The sequence below is a fragment of the Salmo salar genome, chromosome 02 (genome assembly GCF_965601325.2).
Source record: "Salmo salar chromosome 02, fSalSal1, whole genome shotgun sequence".
Taxonomy (NCBI): domain Eukaryota; kingdom Metazoa; phylum Chordata; class Actinopteri; order Salmoniformes; family Salmonidae; genus Salmo; species Salmo salar.
Genome location: NC_138292.1, coordinates 23,915,768 through 23,940,344, shown reverse-complemented (window position 1 = coordinate 23,940,344; position 24,577 = coordinate 23,915,768). Strand labels below are relative to the sequence as shown.

Sequence of the window (24,577 nt, the reverse complement as noted above, 5' to 3'; positions counted from 1 at the left end):
ATACTACATCCATTATTGACAATATTGACATACTGCAGGTGCACAGATAAGCGACTGGCCTGCTTATATTCCTTTGATTCTGCCATTTTGAGTAGAAGAGCTGCACATTGAGCTACCTGTACTGTATTATAGCTTGTCTGGCTATCAGAGATCCTGATCAGAATAGTAAATATCAGCGTTGTGTAAGACTGAAGAGAATAATGTAATGACTCTTTTATCTGTATATATCAACGATGTCGCTCTTGCTGCGGGTGATTCCCTGATCCACCTCTAAGCAGACGACACCATTCTGTATATATCTGGCCCTTCTTTGGACACTGTGTTAACAAACCTCCAAACGAGCTTCAATGCCATACAACACTCCTTCCGTGGCCTCCAAATGCTCTTAAATGCAAGTAAAACTAAATGCATGCTCTCCAACCGATCGCTGCCCGCACCCGCCCGCCCGACTAGCATCACTACTCTGGATGGTTCTGACTTAGATTATGTGGACAACTACAAATTCCTAGATGTCTGGCTAGACTGTAAACTCTCCTTCCAGACTCATATTAAACATCTGAAATCAAAAATTAAATCTAGAATCGGCTTCCTATTTCACAACAAAGCCTCCTTCACTCACGCCGCCAAACATACCCTCGTAAAACTGACTATCCTACCGATTCTCGACTTTGGCGATGTCATTTAGAAAATAGCCTCCAACACTCTACTCAGCAAACTGGATGCAGTCTATCACAGTGCCATCCGTTTTGTCACCAAAGCCCCATATACCACCCACCACTGCGACCTGTATGCTCTCGTCGGCTGGCCCTCGCTACATATTCGTCGCCAGACCCACTGGCTCCAGGTCATCTATAAGTCTTTGCTAGGTAAAGCTCCGCCTTATCTCAGCTCACTGGTCACGATAACAACACCCACCCGTAACATGCGCTCCAGCAGGTATATTTCACTGGTCATCCCCAATGCCAACACCTCCTTTGGCCGCCTTTCCTTCCAGTTCTCTGCTGCCAATGACTGGAAAAAATTGCAAAAATTGCTGAAGCTGGAGACTTATATTTCCCTCGCTAACTTTAACCTGTCTGGGCAACGTGGGCGTCCCACCTTAGTCAACAGCCAGTGGAATCGCGTCGCGCGAAATACAAATACCTCATAAATGCTATAACTTCAATTTCTCAAACATTTGACTATTTTACACCATTTTATAGATACACCTCTCCTGAATCGAACCACGTTGTCCGATTTCAAAAAGGCTTTACAGCAAAAGCAAAACATTAGATTATGTTAGGAGAGTACCCTGCCAAAAATAATCACACTGCCATTTTCAACGCAACTAGCATGCATCACAAATACCCAAAACACAGCTAAATGCAGCACTAACCTTTGACAATCTTCATCAGATGACACTCCTAGGACATCATGTTACACAATACATGCATTTTTTGTTTGATAAAGTTCATATTTATATATAAAAACAGCATTTTACATCGGCGCGTGACGTTCAGAAAATATTTTCCCTCAAATGCTTCCGGTGAGCAGCGCTACAATTTACAAAATTACTATTCGAAAACATTGGTAAAATATAATATTGTCATTCAAAGAATTATAGATTAACATCTCGTGAATGCAACCGCATTGCCAGATTTAAAAATAACTTTACTGGGAAATCACATGTTGCAATAAACGAGGTGCTATGCTCCGAAAAATAGGCTAGGCGATACAGGTTAGCGCCATCTTGGACTCATCTAAAATCAAATATACTATTGTAAATATTCACTAACATTTGATTATCTTCATCAGAAGGCACTTCCAGGAGTCCCAGGTCCACAACAAATGTAGTTTTGTTCGAAAAAGTTAATAATTTATATCCCAATAGCTCCTTCTTGTTAGCGCGTTCCGAAGGCTACTCAAAATGTAGGAAGCGCGCGGGACTTGTCGTCACGAATGTGCAAATAAAATGTATTTACGTTCGTTCAAACATGTCAAACGTTGTATAACATACATCTTTAGGGCCTTTTTCAATCAGAACTTCAATAATATTCAAGGCGGACGATTGCATTGTCTTACAAAACATTTCGGAACGAAAGAGTACCCACGGGCATGCGCGTCATAGTAGTAATGGCCCTCCCTCTATGACAAACTTTCCAGGCCTCTCGTTCGGTCAGTTTTTACCGGAGAAGACTCAAACCACTTTGTAAAGACTGTTGACATCTAGTGGAAGCCTTAGGAAGTGCTAAATGAATCCTAACCCACAATGTGTTTCATAGGCAAAGGCTTGAAAGTGATTCCACAAATCAGATTTCCACTTCCTGTTAGGATTTGTCTCAGGGTTTTGACTGCCATATGAGTTCTGTTATACTCACAGACACCATTCAAACAGTTTTAGAAACTTCAGTGTTTTCTATCCAAATCTACTAATTATATGCATATTCTCGTTTCTGGGTAAGAGTAGTAACCAGTTTAAATCGGGTACGTTTTTTATCCGGCCGTGAAAATACTGCCCCCTATCCCAAACAGGTTAAGAATATGTTTTTGTTTCAGTCTCCTCCATCTCCACTAACTGAAGCTAATTGTATGGATTTTTTCCCTAATAATAATGTAAAATTAACATCTGCACAGAAAGACTCATGTGAAGTCCAAATTACAGAGGAGGAACTTCTTGATGCAATTAAAGCCTTTATTAAGGCTGGGAAAACTCCAGGGCTGGATGGCATACCAGTGGAAGTATAAGAAACTTTTTTTGATATTCTCAGAGGATCATTATTAGCATGTTTTAACCACTCCTATATAAATGGTAGATTATCAGACACGCAACAAGAAGGTCTGATATCATTATTACTGAAACAGGACCCAAGTGGTGTATATAAAGATCCAGTCCATTTAAAATAGTGGCGGCCTCTTACACTTCAGTGTTGTGATGCAAAATTCCTAGCAAAATGCTTGGCAGTTACAATTAAAAAAGTATTGTCAGATATTATTCATCCTAATCAGACATGTTTTTTACATGGACGATACATTGGAGATAATATAAGACAAGTACTGGAAACAATAGAGTACTATGATATATCGGGGACATCAGGCCTGGTTTTCATATCTGATTTTGAAAAGGCTTTTGATAAAGTACAACTGGAGTTTATATCTAAATGCCTCGAAAATTTCAATTTTGGGGAATCTTTTATAAAATGGGTTAAAGTTATGTATAGTAACCCTAGGTGTAAAATAGTAAATAATGGCTACATCTCAGAAAGTTTTAAACTATCTAGAGGATTAAAACAAGGTTGTCCACTATCGGCATATCTATTTATTATTGCCATCAAAATGTTAGCTGTTAAAATTAGATCCAACAATAATATTTAGGGATTAGAAATCTGTGGCTTAAAATCTAAGGTGTCATTATACGCTGATGATTCATGTTTTCTTTTAAAACCACAATTAGAATCTCTCCACGGCCTCATAGAGGATCTAGATACTTTTGCTATCCTCTCTGGATTAAAACCAAATTATGATAAGTGATATTATTATGATATTACGTATTGGATCACAAAAAAATGCTAATTTTACATTACCGTGTAATTTACCAATTAAATGGTCTGAAGGAGGTGTGGACATACTCGGTATACAAATCCCAAAAGAAAGAAATGATCTCACTCCAATAAATGTTTATAGAAAGTTAGCAAAAATAGATAAGATCTTGCTACCATGGAAAGGAAAATACCTGTCTATTTGTGGAAAAATCACCCTGATTAACTGTTTAGTCATATCACAGTTTACCTATTTGCTTATGGTTTTGCCTACACCTGCTTTTTAAATTATATGAACAAAAAATATTCAATTTTATTTGGAATGGCAAGCCAGACAAAATTAAAAAGGCCTATTTATATAATGAATATGAATTCGGAGGGCAGAAATTATTAAATATTAAAGCATTAGATCTCTCACTAAAGGCATCAGTCATACAAAAGTTATACTTAAATCCAAACTTGTTCTCTAGTAAATTGGTAGGAATGTCTCATCCTATGTTCAAGAATGGCCTTTTTCCCTTTATTCAGATTACAACTGCTCACTTTTGGTTGTTTGAAAAGGAAATAATCTCCCAAATATCGTTATTTTTTAACCTCTATGGGCTAGGTGGGACGCGTCCCACCTACTCAACAGCCAGTGTAATTCCGTGGCGCGTTATTTAAATTCCTCAAAAATGCAAAAAACTTCAATTTTTCAAACATATGACTATTTTACACCATTTTAAAGACAAGACTCTCGTTAATCTAACCACACTGTCCGATTTCAAAAAGGCTTTACAACGAAAGCAAAACATTAGATTATGTCAGCAGAGTACCCAGCCAGAAATAATCAGACACCCATTTTTCAAGCTAGCATATAATGTCACATAAACCCAAACCACAGCTAAATGCAGCACTAATGTGCCATTAACCCTCTAGAGAGGGGATCAACTAGATTCAGCCACGGGCGGCAAGAAGCCCAAACAGATATAATGTTTGACTAAAACATAATCATTTCAAACCTTGCTTACATCTGTATACAATCATGTGTCTCTCTATTATGTGTGGGAATACTTGGGAACAGATTTCTTAAATTGAAATTACTTGGAGCTGATTTCCTGGTGTTTTTCCAGTCTTTTATGTCCACCAATGAAGAAAATAATAAAAATAAGAAATTAGCTTGGGGGGCCAAATAAGACCACCCATGGGCCAAATTCTGGGGATGTTCTACTAAACTAACACATGGAATTGTTTTAAGATGGTCATACCAAGGATCATTTTAGATGTTTGATTTTGAATTTTAAGACCCCTTAAAGATAGTTTCTCTTATTGCTATTTTCAGTTCCCATACATACTGTTGAGGTAACTGGAGGCCTATTATACCACAAATTGGGAAAATCATTAGCATGCATCCCATGGTTTAGCAGAATAGCAACATAGAGGAACACCATCTCTCAGGGTGACGTGGGTACCATTGCCCTGGTCATTTGCATTTACCGTTTGTACTGTTAGATATCATAAAAGGGAAATGAAAAAACCCTGTGTGCAGTATGTGTAAAGGATTGATCCTATGTTTGTTTTGTTTATTAGCAATAGATGGCTCTCACAGTTGCTTTGTTTCTCTGGTTATATTTTTTGAGTGTACAGGATGTACATTCAGGAATTATTTTTATGAATATTTTCCCTATGGCTATTTGATTACAAAAACACCAATAATAATATAGGAATGAAAGATACTATATTACTTATTATTTCTGACTATCTTCTCTGTAAATTGAAAGGTTCAGTACCAGACACATCTATCATAGAACGAGCTGTCTTGTTGTTTGTGGACAACATAGTCCCAACCAGGTAATGGGAAGTTATTAAACACTGCACTACTCCTTTAGCTTTAATAATGAAGCTGTATTTATTATTTGGGACATTTTCTACAATGATGCTTGTACCTCAAACTTATTATCAATAACATATATTACTATTTTTTGTATGTTTAAATTATTAAATTAACGTACAATGTGTGAGAAAGCAGGCTTGACTTACCATGAGATACATTTGATCATCTGTATGATTGCCAGCTTTATTCTGGTTTATTGTGGTTCCAATCATTTTTGTTATTTGTGAATCCACCTATGTTTGAGTCATTATGTATTTTGAAGCAAAAATAGAAGTGTCTGTATGCTTAAGAATTGTTTATTTAATGTCAAATGTACTGTACTATCACGTTGGCATGAAGAGATTCAGGAGACAGACGCAGGAATGTGTAATACGGGGTTTTATTAAGCCCTAATTTACGGCGTGCCGTGTTAAGGGCACGAGGACAAAGACCAAACAAACACGTAACAAAACACACAGGGTAGAAACCCAAAACAAAAGAATGAGGAGTACCTCGAATAAATACACACGCGCACAATGATTAACACACAGGATGAGACCCGTAATCATCTGTGCAATCCACAAGGACATGAAAGCCCAAAATACACAACACAGGTACTCACACGCACCAACGGACATTGGAAGAATTATCGATAAGACCATGGAAACCAAAGGGCACATATATACAAATACTAATCAGTGAGAATACGGGACAGGTGTGCGTGATGAAAGTTCCAGAGGCATCCGTGACATGTACATGATCTAGTGCCATGTCTACTCCCAAACCAAACATTCCGGTCTATCTACTACCAAACAAATCATAGAGTTGTTATTTACTAACACAGGGAAAGGCACAGCATGTGTAATGCTATACTCCAACTTCAAAGGCCCTCTCATTAAACCCTTTCAATATACTTAGTAGTTCATTTATACTAATGAATCCTGTGTGGCTCAGTTGGTAGAGCATGGTGTTTGCAACGCCAGGGTTGTGGGTTCGATTCCCACGGGGGACCAGTACGGAAAACATTTTATGAAAGGAAATGTATGCATTCACTGCTGTAAGTCGCTCTGGATAAGAGCGTCTGCTAAATGACTAAAATGTAAATGAATCCATTGGTTCCTATGATGTGAGCGTGTCATTGAAGTTTTACTTTTCCACCTATTGACTGCTACTGTACATGATTATTATGCATAATGAATTTTAAACTTGTCTGCCTTTAAAAAAAGAGTAATGCAACTATTTATTTTGACATAATTGCGCTTTTATGGAAGAATGAGTTTTTATGCAAATAAATTATATTTGCTGTAACATGGCCAAAGTGTCTGTATTGGAGTGGCAGGGAATTAGCACATGGGGTTCTGTTTTCAAATTGCTGTGTAGTACAGAAAAAGTACATCTGAGACAAGCTATTTGGGGTTTAAGTGGTTTGTACTAAAGAATATATCAGTAACATATTCTCAATTTTAATAATTAACTGTAATGAATGAGGTCCACGTATAATGTTAAAACACTTCTCTCTTTTAACAATGTCATATTTTTGTAACGTCCTAGTTGAATATTTTAAAGCACGTCTCTCTTTTAAAGGGCAATTCCTCCACTGTTCAGTCTTATATTCATTATCTCCAGCACCAAACAAATGTCAACATATGTGAAAATCCATGAAAGGTCCTGAAAAATTCTTCTTTGTGACATCACTAAGGAGGATTAAAAGTAAAAAAAAGCGTCTTATATGGTGAGCTACCGAGTGACTAGGACAGGCAAGCCCCATACTGTTGTGGAGGACTTAATTCTTCCTGCTTGCGTGGATATCGCTGGGACAATGCTGGGGGAAAGGGACAAAAAAACTATACAGACAATGACTCCATCAAACAACACTGTTTCACGACACATCAGTGACATGATAGGAGATGTTTTGAAACAATTACAAGCCAGTGAATTTTATGCGTTACAGCTGGATGAGTCAACAGACATGGCAGGCCTGGCACAGCTCCTGGTATATGTCCATTACATTTATGGTGGGTCAATTAAGGAAGGCATCCTCTTGTGCAAACCACTGGAAACCAGGACAACAGGAGATTATATTTTTAAAGTACTGGACAGCTTTGTGACATCAAATGTACTTTGGTGGTCAAGATGTGTTGGTATCTGTACTGATGCCGCAAAAGCCGTGACAGGGAGACATAGTGGAGTGGTAACATGCATGCAAGCAGTTGCTCCCGACGCTACTTGGATACACTGCAGCATCCACCGAGAGGCTCTTGCTGCCAAGGGAATGCCTGACAGCTTGAAAGATGTTTTCGACACTGAAATGTGAAAATGGTTAACTTTGTTAAAGCAAGGCCCCTGAACTCTTGTGTATTTTCTGCACTCTGCAGTGATATGGGCAGCGACCATGTAATGCTTTTGCAACATACAGAAGTGCGCTGGTTATCAAGGGGCAAAGTATTGACACTTTTTTTTATTGAGAGACGAGCTTAAAGTTTTCTTTATTTACCATAATTTTCCCTTGTCTGACCACTTGCATGATGACGAGTTTCTTCCACGACTGGCCTATCTGGGTGATATATTTTCTCGCCTGAATGATCTGAATATAGGATTACAGGGACTCTCAGGGACAACTATATTCAATGTGTGGGACAAAATTGAGGCTATGATTAAGAAGTTGGAGCTCTTCTCTGTCTGCATTAACAAGGACAACACACGGGTCTTTCCATCATTGTATCACGTTTTAAGGTACGACCCAGATGCAGACAGGGTTGAAGAAACAGAAGTGTATTCCTACAACAGGGGCAGGCAAACAACAGGTCAAGGCAGGCAGGGGTCAATAATCCAGAGATGGCGTAAAGGTACAGGACGGCAGACAGGCTCAGGGTCAAGTCAGGCAGAGGTTAGTAATCCGGAGTAGTAGGGGAACTGTACAGGACAACAGGCATGCTCAGGGTCAGGGCAGGCAGAACAGTCAACCGGGAAAACAAGAAAACAAGGGCAAGACACAGGCAGGAGCAGGGGAACAAAACGCTGGTAGTTTCTACGAACAAAACTAACTGGCAACAGACAAACAGAGAACACAGGTATAAATGCACAGGGTATAATGGGGAAGATGTGCAACACCTGGAGGGGGTGGAGACAAGAACAAAGACAGGTGAAACAGATCAGGGAGAGTATGATTTTTGTGTGCAAATGAACTCAAGCTTACGGACAATGTCAAATGTTATATAGCCATGCACCTGAGTGAGTTGGGTACGCAATTACGCAGGTACGTTCCCAAAATGTATGACACAAACAAGTGGATTCGTAATCCCTTTCATGCCCTGCCTCCAGTCCACTTACCGATATCTGAACAAGAGAGCCTCATCGAAACAAGCGGTTCTGTGAAAATGTAATTTAATCAGAAGCCACTGCCAGATTTCTGGATTGGGCAGCGCTCAGAGTATCCTGCCTTGGCAAATTGCGCTGTTAAGTCACTGATGCCCTTTGCAATCACGTACCTATGTGAGAGTGAATTCTCGGCCCTCACTAGCATGAAACTAAATACAGGCACAGACTGTGTGTGGAAAATGATTTAACACTGAGACTCTCTTCAATACAACCCAGCATTGCAGAGTTATGTGCATCCTTTCAAGCACACCCTTCTCATTAACCTGTTGTGAGTTATTCACAATTGTCGATGAACAAATAAGGTTTTATGTGTAAGACGGTTAAATGAAGAGCAAAATTATTGATTATTATTATATTATTATTTGTGCCCTGGTCCTATAATAGCTCTTTGTCACTTCCCACAAGCTGGGTTGTGACAAAAACTCACACTCATTCTTATGTTTAATAAATGTATCATATAGTGTGTGTGTGTGTGGCAGGCTTACGATGATGGCAAAAAACAACATTTGAGAGTGCGCTGACCCTGGTGCTAGAGGGGGTACGCAGCTGGAGGTTGAATGTTTGAAGGGGTACGGGACTATAAAAGGTTGGGGAACCACTGCCCTAGAGGCACCACTTCATCTAATGAGAGCTTTGGAGATTATTTCACAAGTAAAGTGCAAAACAACAAACTTTCATGCCATACTTAAAACCAATAATACAGTGGCACAGAAAGAATAAGCAATATTGTCATACTGTACAGTGCTCTACCTGTGACATCACACAAGGAGACTGTGAATCAAACTGTATAACAGTATGGAATTTGTAAAACAGTTGGTGAAGTAGAATTTCCATGATAGACAGTGAATAATCTAGATATATACTGCATGTGATGCTGATCTCCCCTGAGGATATTGCACTGTCATTTTTTTGCTTCAGATCTGCTTTCAGAAGGCCAAATTTCATCATGTGTTTCAGCAGTGTGTAACCGTTTGCGAAACTATTTGTGGCTTTTCTTGAGAAGAGACAAAAGCAACATTCTTGACCAAATATACACGTTACCTTTATTTCAGACCCATAGACTGCAGTTACTGAACGTGTAGTTAAGAAATGATTAGCAACAAATGCTAAGAAAATTCTAAGGTCTCTCGTTCTATCAATAACTCATGTAGTATTCATGCTATCCTAAAGGAGAGAGAGAGAGAGAGAGAGAGAGAGAGAGAGAGAGAGAGAGAGAGAGAGAGAGAGAGAGAGAGAGAGAGAGAGAGAGAGAGAGAGAGAGAGAGAGAGAGGAATATGGATTCAAAGCCCATAAAAGGCAAATGTTGTGTAAACAACAGTCACTGCCAGGAATAATGCAGCATTGCAGCCCTTTTACAATGTGCTGTTAAATTGCAACATGTATCGTGATAGGACCTAGCCCCATGTCCATTCCTCCTGTTGCTTTACATGTCAACCTTTACTCTTTGGAGTCATATTTATGTGCTCCATAAAGACTAGAGTGGCATAGCAACCACTTTAGTTTTAGTCCATGGTGCAGTCAGGTGAGATGGTCATACCTGCAGAAACACCAGATCAGATCACATCAACTTGGGCTCCCAAGTGGTGCAGTGGTGTAAGGCACTGCATCTCAGTGCTTGAGGTGTCACTACAGACACCTTGGTTTGAATCCAGGCTGTATCACAATCGGCTGTGATTGGGAGTCCCATTGGGTGGCACACAATTGACCCAGTGTCGTCCGGGTTTGGCCGGTGTAGACCGTCATTGTTAATAAGATTTTGTTCTTAACTGACTTGCCTAGTTAAATAAAGGTTAAATAAAAAGATCAGACACACCTTATTCGTCTTCACAGTGATGCTGACCTTGTCCCCAGGCTATTGCGCAGTGGGCACGAGATTACAGTGACGTTAACTTCCAGTCAGTTTAGTCACTGACTACCGCAGCTGTGCTAAGAGGCCAGGGAACTTGACTTTGACACTGTTATCCACAGGGATATCACCACAGGCATTGACTACAGGGTAGTGTGCAGGCTTTTGTTCCAGTTCAGCTCTAACACAAAAGATTCAATATAATCAAACAAATCAAAGTTTATTTGTCATGTGTGCTGAATACAGCAGGTGTAGACCTTACAGTGAAATGCTTACAAGCTTTAACCAACAGTGCAATTTCTAAAAAAAAAAAGGTTTTAGGTGAACAATAGGTAAGTAAGGAAATAAAAACAACAGTAAAAAGACAGTGAAAAATAACAGTAGTGAGGCTATATACAGTAGCGAGGCTATAACAGCAGCAAGGCTATATACAGGCACCGGTTAGTCGGGCTGATTGAGGTAGTATGTACATGTAGATATGGTTAAAGTGACTATGCATATATGATAAACAGAGAGCCATCAATTACTGATTAATCAACTGAAACATTCGCTTTGTGGCAACAGGACATTGTGGAATCAGTAGCAGTCATGAAGTGATGAGGCAAGAGAGGAAGGCATTTCACCAAAATTTGAACTCACATACTAGTTTTGAAGTCATCATTTAAACCAGCCCACTCTCTGAGGTAACAAGTCATTTTTAACCAGTCCACTCTCCGAGGTAACGAGGCATCATTTAAACAGCCCACTCTTTAAGGTAACAAGTAATAAACACATAATCGATTAACAACCTGGAATCTTTAGTCAATGTTTCTCAGCACAAGAGGCATGTATAAAGAATCAAATCAAATGAAATGTATTTATAAAGCCCTTCTTACATCAGCTGATATTTCAAAGTGCTGTACAGAAACCCAGCCTAAAACCCCAAACAGCAAGCAATGCAGGTGTAGAAGCACAGGGGCTAGGAAAAACTTCCTAGAAAGGCCAGAACCTAGGAAGAAACCTAGAGAGGAACCAGGCTATGAGGGGTGGCCAGTCCTCTTCTGGCTGTGCCAGGTGGAGATTATAACAGAACATGGCCAAGATGTTCAAATGTTCAAAGATGACCAGCATGGTCAAATAATAATAATCACAGTGGTTGTTGAGGGTGCAACAGGTCAGCACCTCAGGAGTAAATGTCAGTTGGCTTTTCATAGCGATCATTGAGAGTATCTCTACCGCTCCTGCTGTCTCTAGAGAGTTGAAAACAGCAGGTCTGGGACAGGTAGCACGTCTGGTGAACAGGTCAAACAGTTGAAACTGGAGTTGAACAGTTGAAACTGGAGCAGCAGCACGGCCAGGTGGACTGGGGACAGCAAGGAGTCATCAGGCCAGGTAGTCCTGAGGCATGGTCCTAGGGCTCAGGTCCTCCGAGAGAGAGAAAGAACGAAAGAAAGAAAGAAAGAGAGAATTAGAGAGAGCATACTTAAATTCACACAGGACATCGGATAAGACAGGAGAAATACTCCAGATATAACAGACTGACCCTAGCCCCCCGACACATAAACTACTGCAGCATAAATACTGGAGGCTGAGACAGGGGTAGGTCGGCAGACACTGTGGCCCCATCCGACGATACCCCCGGACAGGGCCAAACAGGCAGGATATAACCCCACCCACTTTGCCAAAGCACAGCCCCCACACCACTAGAGGGATATCTTCACCAACTTACCATCCTGAAACAAGGCTGAGTATAGCCTACTTAAATACTTTACACCACTGGTCATTGCCTGTCCAGACCCGGGACCGTTGTCGGGCACGGCTGCGACTGAGACGGGCGGGGACAAGTCAAGTCCTCGGCCCCTGCTGGTCCTCAGGAGTTGCCCGCTACGGAGACTGAGCCCACCCCAGATGTCATACCCGATCTCACCTCCATTACTGTGGTGTATGGGGGAACCCTCTCCCCCGGCTCAGGTGGCCTATGCGATTCCAGCAGCATTGCCACACGGTAGTGAGCCTAAGTTGCTGACTGGACCCTATTCCTATCCGCCACCAGATCATCACCAGCCAAAGTTACCCGGCGAGCCACACTAGGGGACCCTCCAGCAGCACCGAACCCACCTGTTGCTACCTCCAATGACCGGTCCAGCCTTGACCTGGGCCCATCAGGGGACCAAGCCATACCACTGTCACCAGCTACTGATAGTACAGATTCACCTGACCCAGCCACCGCCCTGGGTCCCGTTCGGGGTGTCCGTGTCCAGGATGCCCCTGCCCAGCATGCACCCCCTGACCTAGCTCCAATCCTGGTCCTGCAGTTACGGACTCACCAAGTACAGTGAGGGTGGTGGTTCCCTCAAATGAACTGGCAGGGAAGGCTGTCAGGATACAGGTGTAGTTCACAGCATCAGTCATCTCCACATATTTTATAGTGAAGGAGGGATCCTCTGTGGAAGCACCAGAGAACTCCACTCTCCCTTTTAGGCGCAAATCATCATGTGTTTCCCAAAGGTAGGGCTATGGTGAGCTATGCCAACCTCTTTTCTATCTGATTGCTCTTACCGCCACATAACCTGAGTGAGATTGTCCTGGAGCAACTGACTAAGTAGTGTGACATCATTAGCCAGGAACGCCATCATCTGTTGGTCAACACTGACCTGGGCTGTCAAAACTACTGGAGATGCAGAGAAGGGGGAGAGAGTGAGAGATAGAGAAACAGAGATAATCAGAGAGACAGAGAGAAACATAAACTAGGAATAATTACATTATCTTTGCATCCCTACAGATTGTTTGACCAAACAGCAGCTTAATTACTGGTGAAGAGACCCCGTATTTGACTCATTTTAAGTAACGGTATTAGTGAGCGGTGGTCTGAAGGTATGTATTAGTGTAAAATTATAGAAAGAAAGTCGACACTATATTCTCCCAACATTTAATGGGTTAACATAAGCAATGTTTTGGCACGTAGTGCCTTATAGGTTGAAATGTAAAATGTAGTTTAGTGTAAAATTATACCAGTATTAGTTAAGCAATTGTACTTCAACATATTACAGATGTAGATGGGTTAAATATACTACAAAATATGTTGATGTGACAAAAGATTTAAGCGTTACCGATCAGTGCTGCCGATATCAAAGAGAACTTTTGCTGCCTTCATCTCTCTTCCTACTCAAAAAACTAGCTATATGAATGAAAAGCAACACAGAGACGCTATGTTCCTGTTTCGTTTGTCTAATTTACACACAAGACATTTCACATTGGGATTCATTTCTTTATTGTTCAATTAATCCTGTGAGACAAAATAAGAACTATTTACAAGACCCTATAGTGATCAGAGACCTATGATAAATACAAAGTTGTTGATGTACTCGTTTGTGATATTTTCATCCACTCCAACTCCACTCATTTAACACTCACAGTGCATGAATTGTGTATAATATTATTCTAAATAAAGTGTGATGGTCAAGTTTATACGTATTACACCCAATTCCAGAGTCATTAACAAAATCCATACATGGAGCAGGGTTCAGTTCATGAGATGAATAAAACATCTAATTCCATTATTTTATTGGAATTTTAGTTAATCTTCTGCATCCTATATAGTGCACTAGTTTTGGCCAGAACCACATAGGTACTGGATTAGGAGTCAGCAAGCATAGCAGGATCACTCAGACTTCCTCCTTTCAGTGGAAAAAAAAAAGCTGTTGCATCTGCTACATGTGTAATGTGGTTCAGTGTAGGAAGTTTCTATGAAACCTCCCCTGATGGCATTTAATGTAACACAGGTCATTATGGTCTGAGGGATAGCAGTTTGACCAGAGGAAGTCGATTCAAATGAGTAGGACTTCAACTGGTGTGTGTAATTTAAGGGGATACAATTTGTCCTTGTGTCTCAGTGTACTGTTACCTGGTCTATATTACATTGAGCAATTAGACAAAGACCAGTGTCTCATCAGAGGTGGAGTACAGTAGTGTCTAGTCTTCTTGGCTGGTCATCCAGTGGTTTGTTGTGTCCATGTTTACTTGATTAAGGTGTAAAACTTGATGGGTGAAGTCCAGAGCCAACTGAAGATATGTAGTTGAGATCAGCTGCTCTCTGAGTCAGGGAGAGAGAGAGAGAGAGAGAGAGAGAGAGAGAGAGAGAGAGAGAGAGAGAGAGAGAGAGAGATTGAGACCGAGGCAACTATAAAGCTATAAAACAAGTATAATCAATGGTAATATCATAACAAGGATCCAATAAACAGTTCACTTACCAATTTATAATTGTATTGTCTATGTTGGAGCCCTGGATTTCCCGGGTTAGTAAAGACAGAACGAGACACACTGAGTACATTTGTATAAATCGTCTATACCTAACTACTGTAGGTAGGTTATTCAGGGATGATGTGGTACATCAAAGATTGTGTATCGGTGAGTTCTCCTTTTCATTACAGCTATAACAAAATGCTTCAATGCAGTAAGGTGCCAGCAAGGTGCCAGCAAGGTGCCAGAGGTACCTTGTACTACTTACAGTGTCAGTGTTGGTTTGTCTGGTAGGAAGTTTTCCCTGAGAGAGAACAGTAAAGGACTCAGTCACTACAGTATACTAACAGACCCACAGTCTGTCACAATGCTGCTATCGCTGTAACTAACTCATACAGGACATGGTGGGAACCATAGGATTACAATATCATAAGTGTTTCATTTAACTTTGTGGTGGAAACTCACTCTTAAAGGTAGTGTTGGAGCTCCAGTTTTCTTATTTCCTATGCACTCATACTCGTGTTCGCCTGCAGAAGCTGTGTGGGCATGTGGTGGGTGGAGAGAGAGAAAAACAAAATAGCAGCTGATGAAGTTGATAACGAGACAGATTGTTGTCAGCTCGCAAATATTTGCTACACTATATACGCAAACCTCTCTCTGACCTTTGGTTCCTGGTGCATGGCTGGTGGCTATAGTATGGCTGGTGCCTGGTTGTGGTTGCTTGCGATCATGGGTTCTGTCCTGGATTTGGGTGGTCAGTTTGTGCCCCTCACGTCCTTTGTCAGGGCTGGACATGGACATATCCTCTGTCTGGGACGATCTGCTCAGTGCGTCTGTATCTGATGGACATCAAAGATGATAAAGGACAACTGTGGTCATCAGCTGCAGCACAGAAAGGCTCTCCACTCTCATCTCAATACTTGTATGAATGATATTACCATACAGTAATTGAAAAAAGTGTACTAGACTAAAATTATCATGTTTTTCTCTTACCTTTCTCTTCGTTGGTCCCTTTCTTGTTCCTAAACAACATACAGAAAACATTTACATTTACTTCCAAAATGGTCTGCAAAATATTTATACACAAAACCTCAATTGTCTTTTTGAAATGTATTGTTATTTTCCCACAATTGATAGACTAAATGTTTTCTATTGAAATCAATGGTTTCCAGTTTTTGTTACACCAGAAGAAAAATGACTTATTGGCATAACAAACCACATTAGTTTCATAGACTCACCGATGATGAGTTATGCTGAAATAGAGACCAAGAGCTACAGCAACGACTACCAACATCACAGCGACTGCTATACCTGCTGCTCCCTCTGGGCTTAGGGGTGGAGGGGTTTTATCTGCAATGCTCCAACACAGGAACTCATTCAATAAACAAAACACAACCTATAGAAATAATGCTGATGTGATGTTGATCGTTTTGGGCATTAGTTAGCTTTGATGGTCTACGTCTAATGGTGAATGTATCAGAGACCAGTACCTTTAACTGACAGACTATGGCCCATAGAGACAACTGTTCCAGTGAGATCATTCTTAGCATCACATCTGTAGTCCCCGCTGTTGTTGTAGCTGACGCTCTTTATGATGTATCCAGCTTCATGTACACCTGTCTGTTGCCCATTGAACCGCCAGGTGAATGTAGCAGGCGGTACAGACTGAACGGAGCAGTAAATGAGGGTGAATGACTCCACCTCAGCGATGTGTTGGCCCAGGATGGTATTGGAATCTGGTCCATCTGTAAGCCCATGAACAGAAGACCCTCAGACTGTAGTAGTAAACACAACATGCACAGATGTAGGATCTTAATTTGAGCCAGTATGCTACAGCAGAAATATTATGAATTATATATATTTTATAATTAATGGACATCTTTGTAGGGGTGGCTACATTTTTTGTAAGGAAAATCAAGTCTGAAATTTCTAAATGGAAATTACTAACTTCAGAAGCCTTTTAAAACCTCAATACAGGAAAGTGCAGGAGATGCAGGAAAGTTATCATGCAACAGGGTAATCAAATTAAGATCCTGCAGCTGCATGAGGGCCAAGAATTTTTCCTGACCACATGACCTGAACAGAAAAAAAGTGGGCTCTAAGAACTGGGCATTATGAGTGTAATATCTCATAGGGCAGTTTTCCCAGACACAGACTAAAGGTGCACTATGCAGAAATTGGTCCACCATTTCCTGGTTGCTAAAATTCAAATAGTTTACTTAATTTCAGTTTATGTGACAAAACAAGCAAGTATTGTGAAGACAATCATTGAACCATCCAAACCACTTTTATCTTTTCCATAACCCAAAATATTGTATTTTCAAAAATGAAATTGAAGATTGGGAAACATAGAAATAGCGCACATAGAACATATCTATTGCTTCTTAGACTTGCTTTCAATGAATGATAGATCTATAACTCACACTTCTATGTGAATTTGGTCGAGTCGCCCAAGAAGTAACATATTGCAGCTTTAAATCTAGTTCTGGATTTAAAATACTTGGAAGCGTGCTTGTTAGTTCAGGACTAGGCTTAATTTGTGTCTGAGAAACCGACCCATAGATTATTAGATTAGTTATAGACCGTTACTCACAGTTCACTATCATTCTATAGGAGGCAGTAGCAGAGCTGGCAGGGTTGGTGAGTTTACACACATATTCTCCGCTGTCGTGTCTCTTCACAGGACTGATGGATAATTTCCTGTTTTCCTCTGAGAAGAATATATTGCCACCAGCGGATAGAGGCTGACCTTCCTTCATCCATTGTATAGCAGTGATGTTACCAGCAGCCTCACAGGTTAAGTTGGCGGAGCTCACATTTGCAAACAGATGGTTTGATGGTCCTGTGATATTGGCATCAGATATATTCTCTGTAAAACATGAAGTCATAGCCAACACTTATGAATATCAAAGATACCACAATGATAATGATGATGATGATTTTTATGGTTTTGATGATGATAAGGTCAAGTGATATCTATTTCAAAGTTTCCTCATTGTAACTAAACTCTTAATCCGTATTGCCAAATACATTAATTGACTTCAAAATTGATGACATATACCCATTGATTATTGAATGTAAGTTCCCACTGGGCACACACTGGTTGAATTGTTGTTTCCACCTGAAATTACGTTGAATTGACGTGGAATAGACGTTGAATTGACGTATGTGCCTCATAACCTTAGTTCAACAGCCATATCCCATCATAACCCAAAATATAAGCTTGTTTTACTCCAATGTTTGTAAATAATATAAATGTAAACAAACACTGTATAGCCTCAAAAGATGGTTAAAACTATAATGTTGATATCCATAGCTTTGTCTATGATTTTCAGAATTGTTTCATTTCACCAGACCCATATCTCAGCTTTAACCAAAACTGAAGCGGGACGACCACTTTGTTATTTTTTCATTTAAGGATTTGAGCTTTAACTGTCTTTGTCATGGCACTTGGACTTACCATACACAACCAGTTCAGTTGATCCATTGATTGTTTCTGCTGTAGCTGTTGTTATAGCCACTCTGTATTCTCCACTGTCAGCCAGGGTCAGATTCCTGAGCTCCAGAGATCCAGTAGTTTTGTTCAGAGTGATCCTGTCTCCGTATCCAGGCCCTATAGAGTCATCACTGGATGAGATTATAATATTGGCTCCACCAACACTCCAGGATATTCTTATGAACGGCTGGGCTGGTGGGCTTAGATTTGTGATGAACATCACTGTCCCTCCTTCTGCTCCATTCACAGGACCTTGTGGAAACAGACCCTGACCGGCACAGAGACCTGAAGGGAATACAGGGCGGCAGAGAGCATGGCCTCAGACAACATGCTGTACATGGTGGTACACACTGTACACTAAAACGTTCCATCATTCAGAACCGTTCTAAATGACTGACTCAGAGAACAATAGGCCCAGTAACAATCACACAGCACTAATAGTCAGACATAGCTAGCTATACGTACACACAACACAGACAGACTGTCTTCCACAAAAAGGGGTGTAGCCAACATTTGTAGTTTAAACACAGGAGAATAAGACGTGGAATCAACATTTTACTAATTTCACGTGGTGTCTGACAAATACATGAATATATCAACTGAATAAGGCATGATCACTGACAGAGAGTTTTCTCCCTTACTTTGGTAATCAGAGTGTAATTACTGTACTCTACTGTACACAGTAATCTATAGTACAATAATTTCAATTCAATCAAAGGAAACTGTAGCTGTATGAAATTAGCAACGAATGTAGGTTTTTGTGCAGTTAATGCTACGTGCAATTACATTGTAACTACAATGTAAATGTACAACTCAAAGATCTGTAAAGCATGGCCTAGGTAACAACAAGGTTTAAAGAGACAAAGAAGATATCTGCTTTACCTGTGAGTATGAACAGAGTGAGAGAGATGGCTACTGTAGTTTTCATTGCTGTTGGAATACTTTGTTCTGTTCCAGATTTAGAGAGTGCTTCTAGTACACTCACAGTATGATGCTATAGAATAGGCTGAGGTACTATCTTTTAGAGCTGCCAGCCAGGTGACAAGGAAGTTCCCCAATTACTGTAAGCCACATTGCAGTGACCTTTGTGTCAGTTCATGTAATGGCCCTGTAATGTTATTTTGATACAGATATTTATGGTTTACTGTACATGAAGGACAGGAATTCGGTAAACTAGATAATGATCTGCATGGCAGATAAACACACACTTTTTCCTAACATCGTCATTCATTAATGTGATTCGCCATTCAGGATTGGGCCTTGCTGTGGAATGAAGTTAGGACACAAACACTCAAAGAGAGAAGGATGTTGACCAAAACTACAGCTTTTAATGAATCCAGTAAACAAGCTTTAGTTTAGTCGTCAACCCAAACATGAACTTGAACTACAAGCAAGTTGTGGATCTTATAACTTTATTCAGTCTTTACCTGGACAGCCACACCCTCAACTAGGCAATTACTCACATTTGTTAGACAATGTTACGTTTTTGGTAACATTTCCCTTTATTCTAAATAAACTGAACAAAAACATTAATGCAACACGCAACAAACAAAGATTTTACTGAGTTATAGTTCATATAAGGAAATCAGTCAATTGAAATAAATAAATTAGGCTGTAATCTATGGTTTAACGTGATTGGGGATACAGACATGCATCTGTTGGTCACAGAAACCTTACAAAAATTAGGGGCGTGGATCAGAAAACCAGTCAGTATCTGGTGTGACCACCATTTGCCTCATGCAGCATGACACATCTCCTTTGCATAGAGTTGATCAGGCTGTTTATTGTGGCCTGTTTTCCCACTCCTCTTCAATGGCTGTGTGAATTTGCTGGGTACTGGCGGGAACTGGAACACGTTGTAATACAGGTCGATCCAGAGCATCTCAAACATGCACAGTGGGTGACATGTCTGGTGTGTATGCAGGTCATGGAGGAATTGGGACATGTTCAGCTTCCGGGAATTGTGTACAGATCCTTGCAACATGGGGTCGTGCATTATCATGCTGAAATATGAGGTGATGGCGGTGGAGGAATGACACGACAATGGGCCTCAGGATCTCGTCACAGTATCTCTATGCATTCAAATTTCAATCAATAAAATGCAATTGTGTTTGTTGTCCATAGCTGATGCCTGCCCATACAATAACCCCACTGCCACCATGGGGCGCTCTGTTCACAAAGTTGACATCAGCAAACCGCTCGCCCACACGAGGCCATTCACAATGTCTGCCATCTACTCGGAACAGATGAAACCGGGATTCATCTGTGAAGAGCACACTTCTCCAGCGTGCCAGTGGCCATCTAAGGTGAGCATTTGCCCACTGAAGCCGGTTACAACGCCAAACTGCAGTCAGGTCAAACCCTGGTGAGGACAACGAGCATGCAGATTGTCACGATTTTCTAAGACAGAACCCAGAAGCAGACCAGGACAAGGTGAGTAAAATGAAGGTGAATATTTATTGGTAGTCTTGATGTGTAAATTGAATAATCCAGGAGACGGAACGGCAGCGGAGGTGAGTTGATGAGAGTGAATGGGTTGATCCAATGAAGTCACTGAATCCACCGACGGCCAGGTAAGGGAGTTGAATGTTCCGGGAGAATGACTGTAGACAGAGTAAACGGGAGTGAGTAACCGGCAACAAGTACAGAATAACAAAACAAACTCAGGAAACATGAGGCTGATACGCTGGCACAACATACTGTTCGTTGCTAACGATCCGGCAGGGAATGGATGTCAGGTCAGGGCTTATGAAGAGGTGATGATCAGGACCAGGTGTGCAGATGGTTGATGAGATGCAGGTGCGGGTAATCAAAAGTTCTCCCGCCTAGCTTTGTTGCCTGGCAACCAGACAGGGTGCGTTCAGGAACCTCAGACAAAAGACTCCAAAACAAAAAACAGTCAGCTCAGGCAGAAAACAGACTCACGAAGCGGGATTCCTGACAGTACCCCCCCCCTCCGACGAACGCCACCGGGCGGACAACCCGGAGCGCCAGGATGGAGGCGGTAGAAGTCACGAAGGAGGGTATCATCCAGGATCTGACGCCGAGGAATCCAACTCCTCTCCTCAGGACCATACCCCTCCCAGTCCACGAGATACTGGAAACCCCGACGTCTGGAATCCATAATGCGGCGCACCGTGTAGACAGGACCACCTCCGATCATCCGAGGAGGAGGAGGCGGAGGGGGTAGCAGAGGACTGAGGTGCACAGGCTTGAGGCAGGAGACATGAAAGGTGGGCTGGACTCTGAGCGTCTTAGGCAACTTGAGTCGAACCACAACAGGATTGATCACCTTCTCCACCACAAACGGACCAATGAACTTCGGTGACAGTTTCCTTGACTCAGTCCACAGAGGAAGATCCCGTGTAGCCAACCATACCTTATCACCGATGGCATAAGCGGGAGCTGGAATCCGGCGACGATTCGCCTGGAGCTGATAACGGTCAGAAACTTTAAGGAGAGCCTTTCTGGCCCGATGCCAGGTCCGGTGGCAACGACGAATGTGGGCCTGGACCGAGGGTACAGAGAGATCCTTCTCCTGAGAAGGAAACAAGGGGGGTTGGTAACTGTACAGGCACTGGAAGGGAGACATCCCAGTAGCAGATGTAGGGAGAGTATTGTGGGCATACTCGACCCATGGCAACTGAGAGGCCCAAGAGGCGGGGTTGGAAGAGACAAGGCAGCACAGCGTGGATTCCATCTTCTGGTTGGCTCTCTCCGCCTGACCATTAGATTGGGGGTGAAATCCAGATGTGAGACTGACTGTAGCTCCAATGGCCAAACAGAAAGATTTCCAGACAGCAGAGGTAAACTGAGGACCACGGTCGGAAACAATGTCACTGGGCAACCCGTGGACCCTGAAAACCTCCCTAACCAGGATCTCGGACGTCTCAGAGGCAGAGGGAAGCTTGGAGATAGGTACAAAGTGGGCGAACTTGCTGAATCTGTCCACAATAGTCAGAATGACCGTGTTCCCATCAGAAGAGGGCAATCCAGTAACAAAGTCCAGAGCCAGATGCGACCATGGTCGCCGGGGAATCGGTAGGTGATGAAGAAGTCCAGAGCTGGCCCGATTGGCACTTATTCTGTGCACATACTGGGCATGCAGCAACAAACCTCCGGGTATCTTCTCCCATGGCAGGCCACCAAAATCGTCTGCGTAGTAATGCCATCGTCTGAGCCACCCCCGGGTGACAAGCCATCTTGCTGGACCATTGGAGGACGGCAGAACGGACAGATTCAGGCACAAACAACCGACCGGGTGGACTGTTACCGGGACCGGGATGCATCCGAAGGGCCGCCAGAACCTGCTCCTCAACCCTAAATGTGACTGCTCCCACGACGAAGTTCTGGGGAAGAATCGTCTCAGTCTTGGCCCCACTCTCATCAGTCTTGGAGAACATCCGGGACAAGGCGAACGCCTTGCCGTTCTTAGACCCAGGTCGGAACGTCAGGGAAAAATTAAAGCGTCCAAAAAACAAAGCCCACCTGGCCTGATGCGAGTTGAGACGTCTAGCCGATTGCACGTAAGCAAGATTCTTGTGGTCAGTCCAGACAATAAACGGTTGCTCCGCTCCCTCCAACCAGTGACGCCACTCCTCCAAGGCCCGTTTCACCGCAAGCAGCTCCCGGTTAACCACATCGTAATTCCTCTCCGCAGACGAAAGACGGCGAGAATAGAAGGTGCAGGGATGGAGTTTACCGTCAGTGGAGCTTCGCTGGGACAGGATGGCGCCAACCCCCACATCAGACGCGTCCACTTCCACGACAAACTGCCGAGCAGCGTCAGGTTGAGGGGGAATCGGGGCGTTGGTGAATCGACTCTTCAAATCCAGAAACGCCCGGTCTGCCTCAGGATTCCAACTGAAGGTCCTGGTGCTAGAAGTCAGGGCAGTTAACCTGTTGGGTCTAGGGGGCAGCATTTGCACGTCTGGATAAAAAAAATGTACCCGATTTAATCTGGTTACTAATCCTACCCAGTAACTACAATATGCATATACTTATTATATATGGATAGAAAACACTCTAAAGTTTCCAAAACTGTTTGAATGGTGTCTGTGAGTATAACAGAACTCATTTGGCAGGCAAAACCCTGAGACATTTTCTGACAGGAAGTGGATACCTGATGTGTTGTATTGACTTTAAACCTATCCCATTGAAAAACACAGGGGTTTAGGAATATTTTGGCACTTCCTATTGCTTCCACTAGATGTCACCAGCCTTTACAAAGTGTTTTGAGTCTTCTGGAGGGAGATCTGACCGAACAAGAGCCATGGAACGATGATGGCCCATTAGACACCTTGCGCGCGAGTTGATGTTGGGTACCCTCGTTCCAATACGTTATAAAAGAGTATGCATTCGTCCACCTTGAATATTATTCATGTTCTGGTTAAAAAAGGCCCTAATGATTTATGCTATACAACGTTTGACATGTTTGAACGAACGGAAATATATTTTTTCCCCTCGTTCATGACGAGAAGTCCGGCTGGCTTACATCATGTGCTAACGAGACGGAGATTTTTGGACATAAATGATGAGCTTTTTTGAACAAAACTACATTCGTTATGGACCTGTGATACCTGGAAGTGACATCTGATGAAGAGAATCAAAGGTAATGGATTATTTACATAGTATTTTCGATTTTAGATCTCCCCAACATGACGTCTAGTCTGTATCGCAACGCGTATTTTTCTGGGCGCAGTGCTCAGATTATTGCAAAGTGTGATTTCCCAGTAAGGTTATTTTTAAATCTGGCAAGTTGATTGCGTTCAAAAGATGTAAATCTATAATTCTTTAAATGACAATATAATATTTTACCAATGTTTTCTAATTTTAATTATTTAATTTGTGACGCTGACTTGACTGCCGGTTATTGGAGGGAAACGATTTCCTCAACATCAATGCCATAGTAAAACGCTGTTTTTGGATATAAATATGAACTTGATAGAACTAAAAATGCATGCATTGTCTAACATAATGTCCTAGGAGTGTCATCTGATGGAGATTGTAAAAGGTTAGTGCATCATTTTAGCTGGTTTTATGGTTTTGGTGACCCTGTCTTTGACTTGACAAAACATTACACACAACTCTTGTAAATGTACTGTCCTAACATACTCTAAATTTATGCTTTCGCCGTAAAACCTTTTTGAAATCTTAATGGAGCGGCCACCCGGCTGTAGTCATGGATAAATCTACGATAGAAATTTGCAAACCCCAGAAACCTCTGGAGCTGCAATCTCGTATTGGGCTGGGCCCAATCCAGACCTGCCCT

The 24,577-nt window shown here is 41.9% G+C and overlaps 1 protein-coding gene across 2 annotated transcripts; it reads right to left on the bottom strand.

Annotated features, from left to right (window-relative positions):
* Positions 1-10,793: 10,793 nt before the first annotated feature.
* Positions 10,794-19,404, bottom strand: LOC123728683 (cell adhesion molecule CEACAM6). 2 transcript variants are annotated; one of them, XM_045700643.2, is made up of 11 exons: positions 19,189-19,404; positions 18,271-18,591; positions 17,404-17,679; positions 16,301-16,555; positions 16,049-16,160; positions 15,804-15,832; positions 15,473-15,649; positions 15,276-15,346; positions 15,079-15,114; positions 14,822-14,853; positions 10,794-14,664 (listed from the first exon to the last, which is right to left on the bottom strand). In XM_045700643.2, coding segments are annotated over exons 1-11 (1,356 nt in total). In that variant the 5' UTR covers positions 19,235-19,404; the 3' UTR covers positions 10,794-14,663. The 2 variants fall into 2 exon arrangements, with proteins under 2 accessions (XP_045556599.2, XP_045556596.2); XM_045700640.2 differs by lacking the exon at positions 14,822-14,853.
* Positions 19,405-24,577: the final 5,173 nt, after the last annotated feature.